At 38.1% G+C, this 20,217-nt stretch overlaps 1 protein-coding gene across 8 annotated transcripts in view; it reads left to right on the forward strand.

Annotated features, from left to right (window-relative positions):
- Positions 1-5,811: 5,811 nt before the first annotated feature.
- FBXO4 (F-box protein 4) overlaps positions 5,812-20,217 on the forward strand; it is a 353,209-nt gene continuing 338,803 nt past the window's right edge. For 2 of the 8 annotated variants that reach the window (XR_003792622.1, XR_003792621.1), the window contains exons 1-7: positions 5,863-6,051; positions 8,031-8,266; positions 10,313-10,533; positions 14,075-14,150; positions 14,261-14,436; positions 18,251-18,426; positions 18,826-19,019. Coding sequence is in view for 3 of the 8 variants with exons in the window: in XM_029216314.1 (XP_029072147.1) it covers positions 5,863-6,051; positions 8,031-8,266; positions 10,313-10,533; positions 14,075-14,150; positions 14,261-14,436; positions 18,251-18,426; positions 18,826-18,915 (1,164 nt within the window). In the remaining 5 variants the exon portion in view is untranslated. Of the gene's footprint in view, positions 6,052-8,030; positions 8,267-10,312; positions 10,534-14,074; positions 14,151-14,260; positions 14,437-18,250; positions 18,427-18,825; positions 19,196-20,217 lie in introns of those variants that run through there. The other 6 variants (XR_003792625.1, XR_003792624.1, XM_029216314.1 and 3 more) reach the window with 5 other exon arrangements.

Genomic DNA, 20,217 nt, shown 5'->3' on the forward strand with positions numbered 1-20,217 from the left:
TAAGTGCTGAAGTCTGCCACAAAAGGGTTACTGCTCTTGGATTCCAAACTGCCCTGACCTCTGTACCAGTGGTTGACAAGGCCAAGAGGGAATTACTCCTCAGAAGAGTAAAGTATCATTTAGATCTAGAACCAGAGAAAAGTAGAGAGCTTTCTCTTCAGAAGCTGGGAACTCCATTTTGTCTTCATGACCCTGTGAACCACTTGGGTCTCTCACTGGTTGGTACACTAATGGGGCTACTGTTGGGTGCTTTTTGTACAACTTTTTCATCCCCCACACAATTGGAGAATAATTTGTAGACCATAACAGTTATAATGCTTTTTACTGTGATGTATTACAAAACAATGGACAGTACATTTTTGTATGTGTTAAACCCTGCTATGTAAATTGTTTCATTTAGAATGGATTAACTTCAAAATACCAAATACTCCACATAAGAAAAGTACTATAATTACTGTAATTCACTCATCAACAACTATTATGTGCCTATTACATGCTAGGTTTTATCCTAGGCACTGAGTATATAGCTTTGTAAAACACCAGAGTTTGTTTTCTAGTGGAGGAAGTTAACGCATTTTAAGAAATACATGTGTAGCTTGGTGAGTGATGAGTGCTATGAAGAATAAAGCAGGGCATGGGGCTAGTGTGACTCAAGAGGGGTGCTGTTTTATTTAGGGTGGTTGGGAAGGCACCTGTAAGCACCTGTCCACTTCAGCATTTGGGTCTACCCCTCTGGTTGAATACTGTTCAGTGTGCCATTGCACATTCAGTATATTCATGAAGTTTCTCTTTCTTATGGAAGTTTTGATGCTGAATTAAACAATGAATCACTACCTAAGAACTTCTCATTTTGATCCCATTTAAAGGGTTTCTCTCCAGTGTGGCCCTTACTAATGGGTAAGTGATAACCTAAAGACCTTGTAGCATTTATTACACTTGCAGTTTCTCTCCATTTTGAACTCTTTGATGGTTACTAAAACTTAAACTCTGTTAAAGGATTTTTCATAATCCTTAAATTTGTATGGTTCTTTTCCATTATGAATTTTCTCATGTTATCTAGGCTTTGAGACTTAGTTAAAGGCTTGTCTGCTTTGCTGCATTTATAGGGTTTCTGGCTACTGTGAATTGTTTGATGCTGATTAAGGTGCAGATCATGAGTGAAGACTTTCCCTTACTTGTTTGCATACAGTAGAGTGAGGTGAGAGTCATTGGCTAAAACCCCACAATGAAATTTACATTCCTGCATTTACAGTCAGTCCCACTGGGAATTCTCTGATGTTCATTAAAGTGGGAGATTCATTTTAATGCCATTTTTTAAAAACCCACAGCTGGCTTATATGCTAGTTTTAGATTGCTTGTCACTTTTCTCTCTCCACCTTCCAGGGCTCCTTTTCTGACTCGCATAAGGATACCCCTTCTACCACAGAATACAGGATTCCATAGTTCTCTAGTATCACCTCCTTGTATTATTTTTTTTTAACACAATATGAGCTATCATGGAAGTATTACGTTAACATACATTTAATGTATCCACAGTTAAAATATGCATTATGTATTCGTGCTGCTGTTCCTTACTGTTTTTTATTTTCCTACTTCTAGTGAAAATTTCCAAGTTAAATGTTTTGGAGCATATAAAATTAAAAAAAAATAAAACCATAGTCCCATATTTGTATCTTTGTTTTCTTTTATATCTGAGTGTTGTGTCAGAATGAAAACTTTTATCATGTTAGTTTACGATTTATAATCAAGCAGGACCCTATGGGGCCTTTCTGGGACAGATTCCTCCCCTCCCCCCATGTCCTCCACCTGCCTCTTGTTTATAGAAAAACTTTAGCCTCCTAGGCTTTCCCCAAGTTCCAAAAATAAATTTAATCAGAGAAGTGAGAAAATGCAGAAACAAAGGAAAACAGTCAAACAGGACAAAATAATAATGGTTTAACCATTAAACAAAGTCAAGGACCTTTCGTTCCTCCTGAAGGGTTATAGATAATATTCTGAGCCATATACCCTTAGAGCTGTTTTGCAAATACTGAAAATCCCACCAGGTGGAAGAAGTTAACTATATGCTGCCCACAAGCACATAGACCCCAGACTGGTTGGAACCAGAAGGTTGATGATGCTGACTCCTGATTACCTCACCACCAACCAATCAGGAGTGTCCATGAGCTGACCATGCACCCCGCAACCCTCTCCCTCACCCTGTCTTTAAAAACCTTTCTCTGAAAGCCATCAGAGAATTTGGGTCTTTTGAGCATTATCTGTGCATGCTCCTTGTTTGGCGCCTGAGGTAGATGCTGCACTTACCTTCACCACAACCTAGTGTCAATAGATTGGCTTTACTGCATAAGGGCAAATGGACCCAAGTTTGGTTTGGTAACATATTGACGATATTATTTCTTCTGGTCCTGATAACTTTCAGACAGGGTGGTTTAGTGGTTAGGAATATGGGTAGAGGCCTGATTAAATCCCAGCTCTCTTGTTTCCTAGCTGTGTGATTCCATATAAATTATTTAACCTTTCTGTGCCTTAGCATTTTATTAACACAGGAATAATAATAATATCTACTTCACGGGTTATTGAAGAATAAATGAGTTAATATTCAGAGTGCTTAGTTCAATGCCTAGCACATGGTAAGAGCTCAAAAGTTATTTTCCTTAATGGCCAGTTCTATGTATTGGCACACCTCACTCATCATGCTAAAAAATACCATAATACTCATGAACCAGAATAATTGAGTGACAAACTCTTGTTCTGACCAGTGAGCACTCACTGCCCTTTGCTCAGTACAAGTGGTGGTGGCCATTCTAAATGGGAAGAAGTTTTCAGAGAAGAAATCACTGGCTGTATAGGCATCTTAAATGTTTGTAATAAGTGTGGCTGGGAGAAAAACTACAATTCATTTTCAGAAGTTTTCAGCCTCAGACTCCAAATGTATATATACCTGCTGTATACGAACTTCCACATTTACCAATCAGCTTGACTGACTTGGCTTCTGGTCTCACTCTTACCTTTTGGTCTCTTATCTCACAAGTCAGATGCATTTAATTAATATTAGTCATCTAAATATTATGGATACCCTATTTAAAAATAGATTAAATTGGTAAATCCACATGATTGAGTAGCATGTAGCTTTAAAAACCAAAGAGGAATATTTCTGTAAAATGCTATGGAGTGGCCATATTAAGTGAAAAACAAGGTGGAGAAGGTGTATAGTACTATTTATTTAAGAAAGAGTATAAATGTGTGTAATAATCTTGTTTGCTTATATTTAAAAAAAAAACTTAAAAAAAATGGTTACCTATGGTGGAAGTGGGAGATGGGGGCAGAGGAACCAGTTGGAGGGGATCAGGATGGAAACTAGACTTCTCTGAATATATGCTGAACTTTGTATTTTTTACATCAGAATGAAAAAGAAAACCCCTAAAAATCCAAAGCAAAATGAAACAAATGAGCTGTAATTATGTAGCAAGTTGGTGGCTTCAACACACAGGAATGTATCAGTTATCTTTAAAGCACAAGCTTTTCACACCCCTAGTGGGATATCCCCAAGGGCAAAAGGAGCTGGAAAGAAATCAAACTCCTCGGTACTTATATTGTTAATAACTATGAAAATCAGAAATGTATTGAGGATTTTCAGTGTAAGAGAAAAGAGACATGAAACTGAATAAGGTAAGTAAAAATTCTGTAATTCTAAATTTGAATGGGAAATAACAGTATGAAGACCATTAAATAATGTCTAAATACCATTACCCATTAAAACGAACTAAGGCTCCTTAGAGATAAGGCCGATGCAGATCTTGGGCAGGGCAGTCAAATGGTTGATGAGGGACAATTTTTCTTTAATTCATCTAATAAAAGGAATTACAAAATTTGAAAAGCAACATTTTGCACCTTCTAAACAAAAAACAATCATTGGTAACTAGAATCTTAGCTAGTAAATACAGTTTATTTCATTTTATTATTCACTCATATTCCTATATATATATGTATTCAAATTTTTCCATAATAAAAAATTATTTGAACACATTATTTTACAAATGTCTCTTTCTAAGAAAGCTTAGAACCATTTCAGTACTTCATACTTAAACTGATTTTTTTTTTTCTTGTGTTAGTTCTTGTTCCTAGAGAGGTAGGAGAAATGCCAATTAATTCATGGCTCTTTTTCTGGTCTGGACAGCCTCACAGAACTAAGCCTTCAGTTGGGTTGGTTATTGGCCCCTGGCAATGGCATGCAAGATAAATAATGAAACTAAATTCAGATCTCACAGAACCTCAGTTATTGGGCTTTATTGAGTTTCTGTTATTTGACATTTAGATCCCCAGATATTTACTTTTGAAGTGCAAATACAAACCGATAAGCCCTGTGTCCGTTAAGCATTATGGCGCTCTGCTATGTGGAATATAGATAAAATATGGATATAGATACAGATAGGGAGAGAGAGGCAGAGAGGTGAATATATATTATGTTAAATATATGTATGTCTTTAAATATTTGTACATACACACAAGGTATGTATATGTTCCCTGTAGCCTATCATGATCCTTAAAGACCTGAATGGTTTTATGAAGTTGCTGATCCTGTCTTCTATTTTGAAGACTATTAAAAAATGGGATTAATTTCCCACTCTTAGACATATATCTGGACAAAACTAAAATTCAAAAAATACTGCACTCCTATGTTCATAGTAGCACTATTCACAATAGCCAAGACATGGAAACAACCTAAATGTCCATTGGCAGATGAATGGATAAATAAGATGTGGTACATATATATACAATGGAATATTACTCAGCCATAAAAAAGAATAATGCCATTTGCAGCAACATGGATGGACCTATAGATTACCATACTAAGTGAAGTAAGTCAGGGAAAGACAGATACCATAAAGATACCACTTATATGTGGAATCTAAAATATGACACAAATGAACATATCTACAAAACAAACAGACTCACAGACACAGAGAACAGACTTGTGGTTGCCAAGGCGTGGGGGAGGGATGGAGTGGGAGTTCTGGGTTAGCAGATGCAAACTATTATATATAGAATGGATAAACAACAAGGTCCTACTGAACCGCACAGGGAACTATATTCAATAGCCTGTGCTAAACCATAATAGAAAAGAATATAAAAAAGAATGTATATATGTATAATTGAATCAATTTGCTGTCTAGCAGAAATTAACACAACACTGTAAATCAACTATGCATAAATAAAGTTGCAACAACAAAAAATGGATTAATTTTTTTAAATGGGTGATTTGGGTAATATGTGAGAGAAGATTTTGACAATTGACATAAGACAATGGTGGACGGAGGCTGATTCCGAAATTTAGAAATTTCCATATTTGAATATTCTCACGAAGAGAAGGGATAGCTGCATGGCCTGGAAATTGCACTCAAGTGCTGGTTGACAGTTTAAACCAGATTACGTAGAGATACTAAGCCCCAGATAGTGGAAGAGGGCCACCATCTTTTGCGTAAGTAAGAGTCTCCCAGACCCAGGCAAAGTGGAAATGGGACCCACCTTGGGTGAAGTAACGAAGTTATAAAGGGTCAAAGGGCGAGAGATTTTATACCAACGGGTGAGGTCAGCGCGCCTAAGGTTGAGGCGTGGAGTGAGGGGAGCAGTGATTGTCGGCTGGAACCTCAAGCTCAACTGGGAACCACGCTCAATCGGGCCATCTCTCAGTTCTGTTCCCGTCTCTGGAAGCCTCTCCACCGGGGGTGCGGGGGCTTGGGGGGATGGAGGCGGCAACGGGGGGGTGGGGGAAGGGAGGGAGCGGAGGCGAGGCGGGGCGGGGAGCAGGGGACGGACACGCCGGCGTCACCCTGCGGCGCGTCACGTGCGGCGTCGGCAGCCATGGCGGGAAGCGAGCCGCGCAGCGGAGGCGTCACTCCTCAGCCTCACCACAGCGACTGGGGCCGCCTGGAGGCTGCCATCCTCAGCGGCTGGAGGAACTTCTGGCAGTCGGTGGGCAAGGAGAGGGCGGCTCCGAGGTCCTCCCCGGAGGAGGCGGACGAGAAGGCCAGCTCGCTAACGCGGCTGCCGGTGAGCGTCGGCCGCCACCCGCGGAGGACCGCGGGCCGGGCCGGGAGGGGCGCTCGCCGGGGCGGCCTCTGGGGGCCGCGGCGGGGGGGGGGGGGAGCCTCCCTGGGCTCGGCCTGTGTCTGGCCCCGTCCCTGCAGCCATTCCGGGCAGTGTCGTCACCTAGGGGCAGCAGTTGAGCAGAAACGCCTTGGCGTTGACACGTGGTGCCCCGCAGCTGGGCCGAAGGTCGCCCCTAAACTCACCTGCGGGTTGTGCCCTGGCAACCAGCCAGGTCACCCTCCGGTCTTCTACCCCCAAAACAGGTCTAGGGACTGGGGCACCCTGAACATCAGGTTAAGGAAACGCGGAGACCATGCCAGACGTTCTGGAAATCATGGAAAGCGTCCAGTGTCTGGTGTTCTCAGCATCTATCATCCCAGCTTCCGTGTACCGAAACACCTGGCGGTCCCGCAAAACACACACTCTCCTAGGATTTTGCGACTGTTACCTTACCTGTATTTCAAGTGACAAAACTGACAATTGAAAGTAAATGACTAGGGATTTCTCTGGCGGTCCAGTGGTTAAGACTTCACTTTCCACTGCAGGGGGTGCAGGTGGATCCCTGGTGGGGAGCTAAGATCCCACATGCCTCTGGCCAAAAAACCAAAACATAAAACAGAAGCAGTATGGTAACAAATTCAATAAAGACTTTAAATATGGTACACATCAAAAAAAAATCTTAAAAAAATGCGGGAAAGTAAATGACTAAGTTACAAGGGCCTCAAGTTACAGCAGGCCACGAGAATTACACACATTTTTCATTGTTAAACTTTTCAGGTAGATAGGAAAACGGAGAGAGGAGAATTTCTTAGAAATTATTAAAATGCTGTATCTCAGCTGGACTGTTGACTCTGAGGTCCATCAGAAATTAAAAAACTGCAGGCTTAGGTTGCCTCCATGGTTCTCCTTGCAGAGGTTCTCTGAAATAACAGATTTTACAGAAGAACTCAGGTGACAGATTTACTCTTTGATTTGATGTAATGATAAAGTCAGAAGTTTGTCCGCTTGATAAAGATTTTATTTTGAAGAATAAATTATTTCATTAAGCAGTTCATTCAAATAAATGGTGGAGCAGAATATCCATAAGGAAAAATTAAATGAAGTGCTTATTTTACTTGAAAAATACCAGAACAATGGGAGGTATTTCAGGAATGTTTCAATGTGTCAAAAATGAAATATTCATTATGATTCTGTCCTGAGACAGGAAATAACTTCAGCATGATAGATTTCATCATTAAAAATAATGACTGTTGAATTCCCTGGTGGTCCAGTGGTTAAGACTGCTTCCACTGCAAGGGGCACAGGTTCCATCTGTGGTCAGGGAAGTTCCACATGCCGCTGCAAAAAAAGAAAAAAAGACTGTTAAGTTGATTTTTTGTTATTTAGTATAAAAACTGTTAATTTTGTCATTTATCATGATAGATTTAATTATTCAAATGATACACTGTTCAGTTGACCTTTGGTTTCCTAGTATAATATAATTATTTATTTGTAATTTATTATTTATTTTTTTAATATAAATTTATTTATTTTTGGCTGCATTGGGTCTTCGTTGCTGTGCGTGGGCTTTCTCTAGTTGTGGTGAGCGGGGGCTACTCTTCATTGAGGTGCACGCGCTTCTCATTGCGGTGGCTTCTCCTGTTGCGGAGCACGGGCTCTAGGAGTGACGGCTTCAGTAGTTGTGGCTCGCAGGCTCTAGAGCGCAGGCTCAGTAGTTGTAGTGCACGGGCTTGGTTGCCCCGCGGCATGTGGCATCTTCCTGGACCAGGGCTTGAACCCGTGTTCCCAGCATTGGCAGGCGGATTCTTAACCACTGCACCAACAGGGAAGTCCCTGTAATTTATTATTTTTAAAAGTCTCTGTAATGTATTATTTAAAAAAACTTTTTACCAAGATAAATTATTCATCCCTTTAACCTACTTGCTGCTTCCCTGTTTCAGATTGATGTACAGCTATATATTTTGTCATTTCTTTCACCTCATGATCTATGTCATTTGGGAAGTACAAGTCATTATTGGAATGAAACTGTACGAGATGCAATTCTGTGGAGATATTTTCTGTTGCGGGATCTTCCTTCTTGGTCTTCTGTTGACTGGAAGTCTCTTCCAGATCTAGAAATCTTAAAAAAGCCTATATCTGAGGTCACTGATGGTGCATTTTTTGACTACATGGCAGTGTAAGTATCTAGTTTTACGAATTAAAAAGAAGATATTAAATTTGACTATATTACAAGTCAGTAGTCTAAGTTAGTCTTGGCCCTCCTACTAATTTGTTGCATGAATTTTGAGCCTGAGTGTCCTTTTGTAAAAATTGGGGGTTAGGTAAAATAACTTCCTTCATAGAACCCTTTTAGCATTCACATTTTGTTATTTCCCTGTAGTACCTAAGTAGAGTATTTGAATAATTATAGATAGTTTATATGGCAAGAAGTAAAACACTTCTTAAAATTTTCATTATCTTTAGAACACTTGTCATTTTGTTAAAATAAATACTTTTCCATGTCCAGAGAAGGAAGGGCCAGAGTTCAGACAGGAGTTCTTTTGCATGGAAGAAAACCATTCTTAAGTTTCTGGGAAATAAGCTTTTGTTATCACCCAAATGCATTGACATTTTCGAATATCATGTATTAGAGAGAATTAATTTTGTTGAGCAACTATAGTGTATTGGATTCTATGATGGATGTTTTATGTATGTTTACTTATTTAATTCTCACGCAATAAGAAGGTATTTTCCTTGTGTTACGGATGTGGAATGAAGGTTCTGCATGGTTATGGATTTGTCAAAGGTCGTATAATTTGTAAAGGACTGTAATGTCGTTAGTTCTGGATATAACCTGTTTTATTAAGAGCCCCAAATTTAAGGCATTGTAAGTAAAATTTAAAGAATATTTGTGCGTTAGGTAAGAATTGTTTTCCTGTGGTAGATTTAATAGCTACATGTGGGACTTTTTTTCATATTTTAAGTTATTCAGAATCTTTCCTTATTCCAATACAGATGCCATTACATCAAGTCTTGTGAGACTACTTGATTAAAATATACATGTATGTAATTTTAACAAGTGCTACTGTACTCTCACTTGCTAGTGTTACCTCTTCATTGTCCCACAGCCAACCATAACATCAAGTGTTTCTGTGTGCTGGGGAACCACGTTTTCCTAGGGATAGTAATAATCGTAATAACGACCATTTGTGATCATATAAATTATTTCTGATCCTTACGACCCTGGATTGATTGTTATTGTTCAAATAATGCAGATGAAAAAACTGAAGTTTAGACTATTAGTGGCTTATATGACTAATTAAAGTGGTGAGGCTTGGCCAGATCTACATAGCTGCAAAGTTGATTTTTTTTTCCTTCTTGAATTACAAGGTTCCTAAGTAAAGATGATTGTCATGTAATGTTAGTTGTTGTCTTAACCAGCTCGATTTAAAGGGCTTTAGGTTTTATTTTGATTTGAGTAACTTTGTTTTAATTTTTGATAACATGTTGAATTGCTAGTTTAGAAATTTATAGCTATTGAAAAAGTTGAGTCGTTTCTTTCACATGATTCTTAGTTTGCCAGGTTACCTATAAGGAACATTTGAGCTGCCCTGTGATTAATACTTATTGAACTGTTACTGTTAATAGAAGTACCCTAAGAAATTTGGTTATATTGGTAGCTTTAGTAATTTCTTTTTTATCTCTAGGGACATTTATACTAACTATGTAGTTTATGTTTAGTACAGGGTTTCTCAGTCTTGGCACTATTGACATTTTGGACCAGATGTTATGGGAACTGTCTTTTGTGTGCATTGTACGATGTTTAACAGCATCCCTGGACTCTAGACCTTAGGAAATGTTCCTTGGGGTTGCAAAATCTCCCCAGGTTGAGAATCACTGCTTTATGTAGTGAATTTTAAGCATTGAAACACGTGTTAGACCAAGTGTTTCATGAGAGAATCTAAATGAAAAACTAGAAAGTAAGTAACTGATTCCCAAGGAAGACCTCCTCAGCTACTAGACCACTACTACTCCCATAGCATCTTGTGCTTTTTTCTGTAATGGAACTCGGCATACGTATTATAATGGTGCCTGTCCTCCACTGCCCTCCATGAGGATTGGGACTGTATAATCATTATATCCCTTTTGTCTAGCAAGTTCTCAATACATTATATATTGTTGAATGAATAACTGGCTAAGTAAGTGTTTGTGTTAATTTTCTAATTGTGACAATTTTATACAGCTATAAAATGTGCTGTCCATATACAAGAAGAGCCTCAAAATCTAGCCGTCCTATGTATGGAGCTGTCACCTCATTTTTACACTCATTGATCATTCAGAATGAACCACGATTTGCCATGTTTGGACCAGGTTTGGAAGAACTAAATACATCTTTGGTGTTGAGCTTGATGTCTTCCGAGGAGCTTTGCCCAACAGCTGGTTTGCCTCAGAGGCAGATTGATGGTAATTTTCATGTTAATCTACAGTACATAATAATTCAAACACTTTGAGCTTGACTCTAATGTTAAATAGAAAGAAATTAGTTTTTAAATTAATTAACTCTTTGTTGTAATGAAATATACTAATTTGGTGCATGGGAGCCCTCAGGTCTCTATGGACTGAAAGAGTTAATTTACTTTTTATAAGAGGTAAGCTTTCTCTTACTTTCTCAGTCCAGAATATGAGATTATGTGAAAGCAAATTGTATGTTGTCAAAATGTTATATTTGTTTGCTATAAAGCAGAAACTAACACACCACTGTAAAGCAATTATACTCCAATAAAGATGTTATAAAAAAAGTTATATTTGTACATTTACCATATTTTAAAAGAATGTTAACAGCAAAATCCATTCAGCACCTACTATATGCAAAGTACTTTGATATATATTGGAATTTCAAAAAAGAGCTAAATTATCACCTTACCTTTATTTCTATGATAAACAATAGCAACAACAGCCATGGAGTTAGTTTCGTAAGCAGGATGTATAATAAACATGCATAACAGTGTAAACTAGCTTGTGCTTTACTTATTCATTTATTGAGAGTACCCATTAGATACTAAAGATGCAGAGATTTAAAACAAACAACATCAAAAATCTCCTGTTTGCCCTGAAAGGTACTTGGTCTAAAGGAGGGCAGAGACATGTATACAGGTGATTAGAATGTGGTGTAATTAGCTCCTGTGTAGAAAAGTAAGGGTCAGAGAAGGCTCTGCATTGAACCTGATGCCTTACATGAGTCAATAGGATAAGTAGGGGTAGGCCATCAAAAAAAAGGGTAAAATATTCTAAGCAGTGAGAACTACATTTCTAAAATCCCAAAGTTCTGAGTGTGCATGACACACTTGAAGTAGCTCTGTGTGTCCAGAGTGGGGCCAGGTGAGAAGACGCTTGTATGTCAAGCATTTGTTGAAGGATTTTAAGCAGAGAAGTAAGATGATCAAGATGGCATTTTGGATAGATCACTCTGGCTCCTGAGTGGAGACTTGATTAGAAGTTAAGAAACCACTACAATATTGTGATAAAAATATGAAGGATATAGAATTGACTCAATGTGTGTTAGCAGTAATACGGATAATTCCTGGTTTTTGGTCTGATTTTCATATTGGATGATGGTGCCATTCACTAGGTTAAGGAAACACAGGAGGAAGAGAAACTTTTGATACAAGTAGAGACACCTGCTATAAGCTAGCCACTTGAATGGAAGCTCCATTAGGGCAGAAAACTTGTCAGTTTTATTCTTAGCTGTTGTGCCAGGCACATAGTAGGCATTCAATGTACATTTGATGAGTGAATGAACGAATGACTTTATGGATTACTTTATGCATCCATATCTCAAGAGAAAGATCTGGGCTAGAAATGAAGATTTGGGAATCATATGAAGTCCACATGGACTTGGAAGTTTCTGAGGATAGAGAGGAATATTGTGAGCCAGGTGCTGAAATCATCAGTGAACGTTTGGAGGAAGGGATTATCAAAAGGAGATTCATAAATGACAAGGTTAAGGACAGGAGATGGTATTACAGCTAAATGGTGTGCGTGTCTCAGAGAGATGGAGTTTTTTCAAGAGGGTTGGTGAGTAATGGTTAAGACATGGCATTGAGGAGTAAAGAGACCATTCACCTCATCTCTTTACCCTGAGATGTGAGAGAATAGGTAACTTTGTTACTTGAGACCCCACTGTTAAGAGAAGTGGCACCTAGGGACAGGCTAGTTTCAGGTAGGGCCATGAGGTGGAAGGAACCCTTCAAGAAGAGGTTGGGGATATGGGGAAATTTGCTGATTGTGAAATGGCAATTTCATTCTCCAGACAGCAGCTGGAGTGATTGTTTGAAATTGCCCATCTAATTGTGCCTCAGACCCTGCAAGGTCAGGGAAGAGTGGAGGGATGAATCATTGGCAAGGTGGGGCAAAACAACATGAGAATCATACTGGGCTGAGGTTAGATGTGTTGAGAGGGTAATTTCTGGAAGTTAAACTGATGTAAACAAAGATTAGAGACATGGTAGAATTTGTTTCTGTGATCTCTCTGGGGAGGCCCCTGGTGGCGGGAGGACTAGGGCCACTTTGCCTGGGATGCTTGCAGTCCCAGCCACCAAGATCTCTATATATGTGTTGCCCAGAATGGTGACATAAGATGGCACGGCATAGCTGCTTTAAATACCTAGAGTGGTTATGCAGGGATTAAGGATATGAAAGATGGAGTTGTCCTAATGAGGTAAGTAGAGGCCAGATTATATTAAAATTTTGTTTATCTGAAGAGCAGGGTCTTTGAAGGGAAGAGATGTAATTAAAAGCATTTTAAAGCAATCTCTCCAGCTGCTGTCATAAGAATGGATAGTAAGGGGCAGAAGTGGATTTAGGAGACTAGTTAGAAATGATTACAGAAGTCCAGGTGAGAGATAATAATTTAAAAGGTGGGGGTGAGGATGGAGAGAAGTAGACAGATCTAAGAGGACATTTATATAGCAAAAAGAGGTAAAGCCAAGGAAGAGGAAAAGGATCTTTCCAGGAGGCAAGAGGAGAATCAGCCCCGTAGTGTTAACACAGCCAAAGGAGGGAAGGAGTTAAGAAAGGACAAATGACAATGTTGAATGATTTAGATATAAAATAGTAAGAAGCTAGTGTTTAGCACCTGTTACTTACCAGTCACTCCGTAGGTGTTTTACATATGTGATCTCATTTAATGCTTACAATAACCCTAAAAAGTGTGTATTATTTCTATATTTTGATGTCAAAGCAGGCTCACAGAAACATGGGCATATGTGGCAAATTCAGGATTCTAGCCCAAGTCCCATTCAAAATTTCAGTGTCTGCCATATTTCCTCAGTTTTCTAAGGTGCCATGAACTTAAAAACAGCTTTTCAGAGTGGGGGAAAAAAGCCATTTGGTTGAATGTGTACGTGGAGTGTAAGACTAATGAGAAACATAAAAGAAGTGAAACTAAGCCTTAGTCTTGAGGATAAATAGTAGTAGCTGTTACGATGCAGCTGCTACTGAGAGGATGATGATAAAGTTAATGATGATAGTGATGATGGTATAAAAAGGAATGTTAGGGCTTCCCTGGTGGCACAGTGGTTGAGAGTCCGCCTGCCGATGCAGGGGACACGGGTTCGTGCCCCGGTCTGGGAGGATCCCACGTGCCGCGGAGCGGCTGGGCCCGTGAGCCATGGCCGCTGAGCCTGCGCGTCCGGAGCCTGTGCTCCGCAGCGGGAGAGGCCGGGAGAGGCCGCAGCAGTGGGAGGCCCGCGTACCGCAAAAAAAAAAAGGAATGTTAAAGCCTAGCAGTTTTTTCTTCTATATCCATAGTTTATTACTATGTGAATGAAAATTGCTTACGGCATCTTTTCTTCAACACAAACATTTCATTTTATTCCAAAGCTATATATATCACTTGTCATAGTTTTTCATTTACTCTTTTTACTTATACTAAGTAATTTTTTTCATTCTCATCTTTTGCTGTCTTTATTAATGACTTGTTTTGATAACTAATTTTCTCCTTTAGGTATTGGATCAGGAGTCAGTTTTCAGTTGAGCAACCAACATAAATTCAACATCCTAATATTATATTCAACTACAAGGTAAGGCTACCTACTTGGCAACCTATCTGAGACATCAGTAATGGAATATTTTAGGGGGGTGAAGTCTGTTTAGTGTCTGTTTATTTTCTGTATTTACATTTTTCTTATAGAAAGGAAAGAGATAGAGCAAGAGAAGAACATACAAGTGCAGTTAACAAGATGTTCAGTATACAGAATGAAGGGGATGATCAACAGGGAAGCCGGTACAGTGTAATTCCACAAATTCAGAAGGTGTGTGAAGTTGTTGATGGGTTCATCTATGTTGCAAATGCTGAAGCTCATAAAAGTAAGTATTATCTTATTTTGTTTTTAAAAGTTTTTAAAAGCAAAGCAAATAAGAAAGTATGTTTTTAGGCTTTACTGTGGCTTGTTAAGAATATCATGGCTAATTTTATCAATGTGATTCTGTTATTACTGTTAATATTGGATTCCCAGAACTTGATGTGCATTAGGATCGCTGAGGGATCTTGTTAAAAACGCAGCTGCCTGATTCCTACCCTGGTGGATTATGACTCATAGATTTGGGCTGTGTCTTGGGCATCTGTTTTTTTAACAAGCTTTACAGAATTCTGATGCACACCGAAGTTTGATACTATAACTACATAGTGTTTTTTTGTTGTTGTATGCTTCTATACTTTTTGTTATTGGTGTTTTGTCTGCTTTTGGCCCTATTCAAATAATTTATGCAGGTAAATGAAAAATTTTACCTTTATTTTAATTATCCAGATAGTAGAGAGATGTGTGGGGTGGAGTGTTTACTTTAAGTAGATTAGTTAAGAACACTATCCATATATTCTGAATAATTGCCATTCACAGTGTGATAAATAGCATGAAAATAGAATATTATTGGGCCACAAGCCAGTATTGTAATTTCTTTCCCAAATCCTCTGTGAATAAGGTAGGGTATAAATATACAATATATTATTCTCACTCGGAACAAGATAGCAGCGTCCCACTGCTGAAAGAATTTACAGTTTATGGTGCACTGAAATTAACTATAGCAACAAAAGCCAAATCCAGCTCAATTACTGACTAGCTGGACTCATCCTACTGCATTAATGGCCTAACAGAAGAATCGTGTCCATTTCTAGAAGTAAATCCTTCTGTTCTTCCACATAAAACATCTGGCATTAAATTAAAAATTATAAGATACAAAAAAATATCAAAATGAAATGACCCATTGTCAAGTGATAAAGCATTCAATGGAATTAGACACAGAGATGACCTGGATGTTAGCCCTCTCAGAAAGAGACATTAAAAGAACTATGATTAATATGTTAAAGAATCTAGTGGAAAAGATGGACAATATATGTGAACAAATAGGGATTTTCAGCAGAGAGAAGGAAGCTATGAAAAAGTAAAATGGGAATGCTAAATATGAAAAATATGATAACAGGTGAACAGTTCCTTCAGTGGACATATTAACAAAGGAAACCTTTTGTGAATGTGAAGATAGATCAATTGAAATTACCCAAATTAAAACACAAAGAGAAAAAAGAGTAGGGGTGGAGGACAAAACATTCAAGAGCTGGGGGAACCTATTAAGTGATCTAACTCAGGGGTTGGCATTTTCTTAAAGGTCCATATAGTAAATATTTTAGACATGTGAGCCATACAGTCTGTCACAGTTACTCACCTCTGCTATTATAGTGCAAAAGTAGCCATAGACAGTTTGCAAATGAATGGACATGGCTGTTTCACAAAGAAATTTATTTATAAAAACAGATCTTCAGAGTGTGGTATGCTGACCCCTGATTCAATTTATATGTGATTGGAGTCCCAAAACATGAAAGGAGTAAGAACAGGGAAAAAGAAATTTCTGAACAGATAATGACCAAAACTATTTCAAAATTACCGAAAGAGAATAAGCCACAGATCCAAGATTCACAAAGAACTCCAAACCTGATAAATAAAAAATACAGATACATCATAGCCAAACTGATGAAAACCGAAGGTAAAGAGAATATCTTGAAGGCAACCAGAGCAAAACAAAACATACATATAGAGGGCCAAAGATAAGGACAGAGACTTTCTGACAGAATTTTGCTGTAAGCCAGAAGGTAATGAAGGGAAATCTTTATAGTATTCAAGGGGGGGGAAATCTAATATCCAGCAAAGACATCTTTCAAAAATGAAGGCAAAATCAAGACTTCTTTCAGGCAAACAAAATCTGAGAAAGTTCAATCAGCAGATTTGTATAATAAGAAATATTAAAGGAAACTCTTCAGGCAGAAGAATATGATACCAGGTAGAAAACTGCATCTACAAAAAGAAATGAAGAGCCTTGGGATATAAACAATATAGCTATACATAAAATATTTTTTTCTAATTTTAATTTATTTATCATTATGTAAAGGATAAACAGTAACAATGTATTATGGGCTTATGATATTTTTTAAATAAAATATATTGTAACAATATTACACAGCATGGAAAGGCAGAAATGGAAATACAGTATTATGAGATTCTATGTGTGAAGTTATATAATACTTTTAAAAAGTAGACTGTTAGGGACTTTCCTGTGGCACAGTGGTTAAGAATCCACCTGTCAATGCAGGGGACACGGGTTCGAGCCATGGTCTGGGAAGATCCCACATGCCATGGAGCAACTGAGCCCGTGTGCCACAACTACAGAGGCTGCGCTCTAGAGCCCACGAGCCACAACTACTGAGCCCATGTGCCACAACTACTGAAGTCCACATGCCTAGAGCCCATGCTCTGCAACAAGAGAAGCCACCACAATGAGAAGCCTGCATGCCGCAACGAAGAGTAGTCCCCGCTCGCCACAACTAGGGAAAGCCTGCGCGCAGCAACGAAGACCCAATGCAGTCAAATAAATAAATAAAATAAAAACTAAAAAAAAAAGTAGACTGTTATAAGTTTAAAATATACATTGTAAATCCTTGAGCAACCACTAAAAAAAAGTGTAACAGAGGTATAGTTAAATAAGCCAGTAGTGAAGATAAAATGGAATCATTAAAAAAGTCAGTTCAAAAGAAGGCAGGAAAAGGAACAAAGAATAGATGGAACAAGTCAAAATTCAAGAGGTATATGATAGATTTAAATGTACTGTGTTGATAATTACATTAAATGTTTATTTGTTTTCTGTTAATATGTAACAAATTACTGCCAACCTAGTGGCTTAAAACAACATCTGTTTATTAGCTCAGAGTTCTCTATGTCTGAAGTCTTGAGCACGGCATGGCTGGGTTCTCAGCCTAGGTCTCAGAGGCTGAAATTAGGGTGTCAGATGGGTTACATCCCTTTCTGGAGGCTCTAGGGAAAAATCTGCTTTCTAGCTCACTCAGTTATTGGCTGAATTCAGCTCCTTACTGTTGTATGGCTGAGATCCCTGTTTCCTTGCTGGCTGTCAGCTTGGGGCAGCTCTCAGCTTCACAGGCCATCGTCATTCCTTGTCATGTGACTCCCTCTGTCTTCAAATCCAGCAATGGAGAGTCTCTCTCACTAGGTAGAATCTCATCTGTTTTAAGGTATCACCTGATTAGGTTAGGCTCACTGAGTTTAATCTCCCTTTCTTGAAGTCAGCTGTGTCTTATAGTATAGCCTAATCATGTCAGTGATAATCCCACTGTATTAACAGATTCCTCCCACACTCAGAGGAGAAGGGATTATACTGGGGTATGAGTCATTGGGGTCATTTTAGAATTCTGCCTACCACAAAATGTCAGTGATTTACACTCCAGTGAAAGGCACAGATTTTCAGTTTGGATAAAAAAGCTAGACTCAATTATATGTTTAAGTTTTGGAAACTATGGCCTTTGAAAGAAAGGGTAGTAACAGCTACAGAATTTGTGAGAGGAAAATATCTATATCAAAGTATTTTTGCTTTTAAACCTTAGAGACATCTGAGTGGTACTGTTTTTGTTCTCTCTGATTTCACCTAAATTCCTGTCCTTGCAAGGCTGATTAATGTAGTTTTATGAAAGATCAGTAAATGAACACAGCAATAGAGGCAGTTTGTTACGTTTGGATCCTGGTAATTTTTCGCTTCCCTTGTTTTGTTAGTTTTTAATTTTGTTTTATTATCTTTTAAGTCATTACAAGTAATGCAAATTAAGGGTTTTGACTACATTCCTTAGGACATGAATGGCAAGATGAATTTTCTCATATTATGGCAATGACAGATCCAGCTTTTGGATCTGCAGGAAGACCAATGCTGGTTTTATCTTGTATTTCTCAAGCTAATGTAAAAAGAATGCCCTGTTTTTATTTGGCCCATGAGCTGCGTCTGAATCATCTAAGCCACCCATGGATGGTAAGGTCCTATTTTCTCTGGTGAGAAAAATCTCATTTTATTTTTCACTCTACTTTCTAATTGATTTTTATTTTTAAAATTCTTTTCTACTCATTCTCTTTAATAAAATAACATTCTAAAAGTTAGTTTTAGTAGCTTAATTGGTGGGAGATATTTGGTATCAAAGCTGACCTCTGAGATAAGTAATAAACCTCATATTGGTAGTAATTATAAGACAGAAGAGAAGATGATATTTTTTAATCTAAGCTCTCTAGAAGACCAAACTTGAGTGATCACCCAAAGTCTATTGGGATCTTTTTAGTCCTATTCTTTTTTGAGTGTCCAGGAAAATGTCCCACTTAATTATAAGATTTTTCACTCAGTTTCTTATTGACAGTAATGTCTTTTATTTGCTCATAGGTCCAGGATACAGAGGCTGAAACTTTAACTGGTTTTTTGAATGGCATTCAGTGGATTCTTGAAGAAGTAGAATCTAAGCATGCAAGATGATCCTCCTTTCAGACCTTGGGAACTGAAAACATTTGGAACTTGTTACTAAGGTCGTGATGTGGATATTTGCTCAAGTCAGCTTATTCTGCCCTGCCTTTTTGCAGGTAGGGTTTATATTGGACAGCTGTAGCTACTCTATTTTTAAATATAATTTTTATTTTTTACCTTAATTACAAGAAAAAAGTTTCAGTGCTAGCATTTGGCCCCAAAATGAACCTTTTAATATTTTAAAATAACATATACATATATATATATTTTTTAATATTAAATTCTGGAAAAACAAGTTTATGCCTCTTTCATTCTTTGTGGTTTCTCTTCTTTTTGTTTCAAAGATTGCTATAGTGGGGAATAGCAAATTTACTAAGCTTTCAATAGGTTCTTTTCAAAGGTCCTTAACTGGTTATCAAAAAATAAGTTTCTATCTGTTTTTAATAAATGTACTATTTAAAACTGAATATTCACTGGAATTTCATTTACTATTATGGCCATACAACTTCTGTTTCTTTTCTGAAACAGTAGGAATTAACTTTGTATCATATTCAATACTAATTCAGTGAAAGTAACTGGAAATTCTTGCTTTTTTCAAATAACTTTGAAAGCTCATGAGGTGCTAAAGCCATATTTTATTCCTTACTCAGAGAAAATATTCCAGAGACGCTCATGATCATATGACCTCCCATTCAGTAATTGCTTGCACTTTGCAGAGGAAACATTACAGTCCTCCTATCCCATTGGAATTGAAGAATTTTTAAATTATAATTTAAAAAGCATAATATTCTTAGTGGTGCTGCACCCAAGATACAGCCTCCATCCTGCGAGCAGGTGCCGTTTCAAAGAAAGGAGCTGTCACATCTTGGGTGCACTTATCCAGAACTTAGCTTCAGCACTTGTATAGTTGGGGGCAGAGTGAGAAATGCTGACATCCTGCTCCTCCTAGGAAGGTTGCCCTCTGACTTGGAGAGAGAGTGCTGTTTCCTCGGCTGCCCCAGTCTAGAATGGAGTTTCTTCTTTCTGAGCTGGAGGAGGGAAGGAGGGGAGTGGGTCTTGGTTCAAATCCCACAGACTCTTACTGTTCTTACTGAGTTTTAGTATATATATATATTTGAATAAATGTTTCTTCATTTGCTGTATGCTCTTAGGACCATTTACAGAGATTTTAATGATTTTTTTTGTAGTCCATTTTTGTCTTTATTTTATTTTTTAATGATTTTAAAAAATTAATTTTCTCCAGTTTCTCTAGGCAGCCATTACATGGAACTCTTCATTCTGTTATGCCAAAAGTAGATCTACTCTCCCCTTTTT

The sequence above is a fragment of the Monodon monoceros genome, unplaced genomic scaffold, assembly GCF_005190385.1.
Source record: "Monodon monoceros isolate NGI ecotype Baffin Bay Population unplaced genomic scaffold, NGI_Narwhal_1 Super_Scaffold_12, whole genome shotgun sequence".
Classification (NCBI taxonomy): Eukaryota; Metazoa; Chordata; class Mammalia; order Artiodactyla; family Monodontidae; genus Monodon; species Monodon monoceros.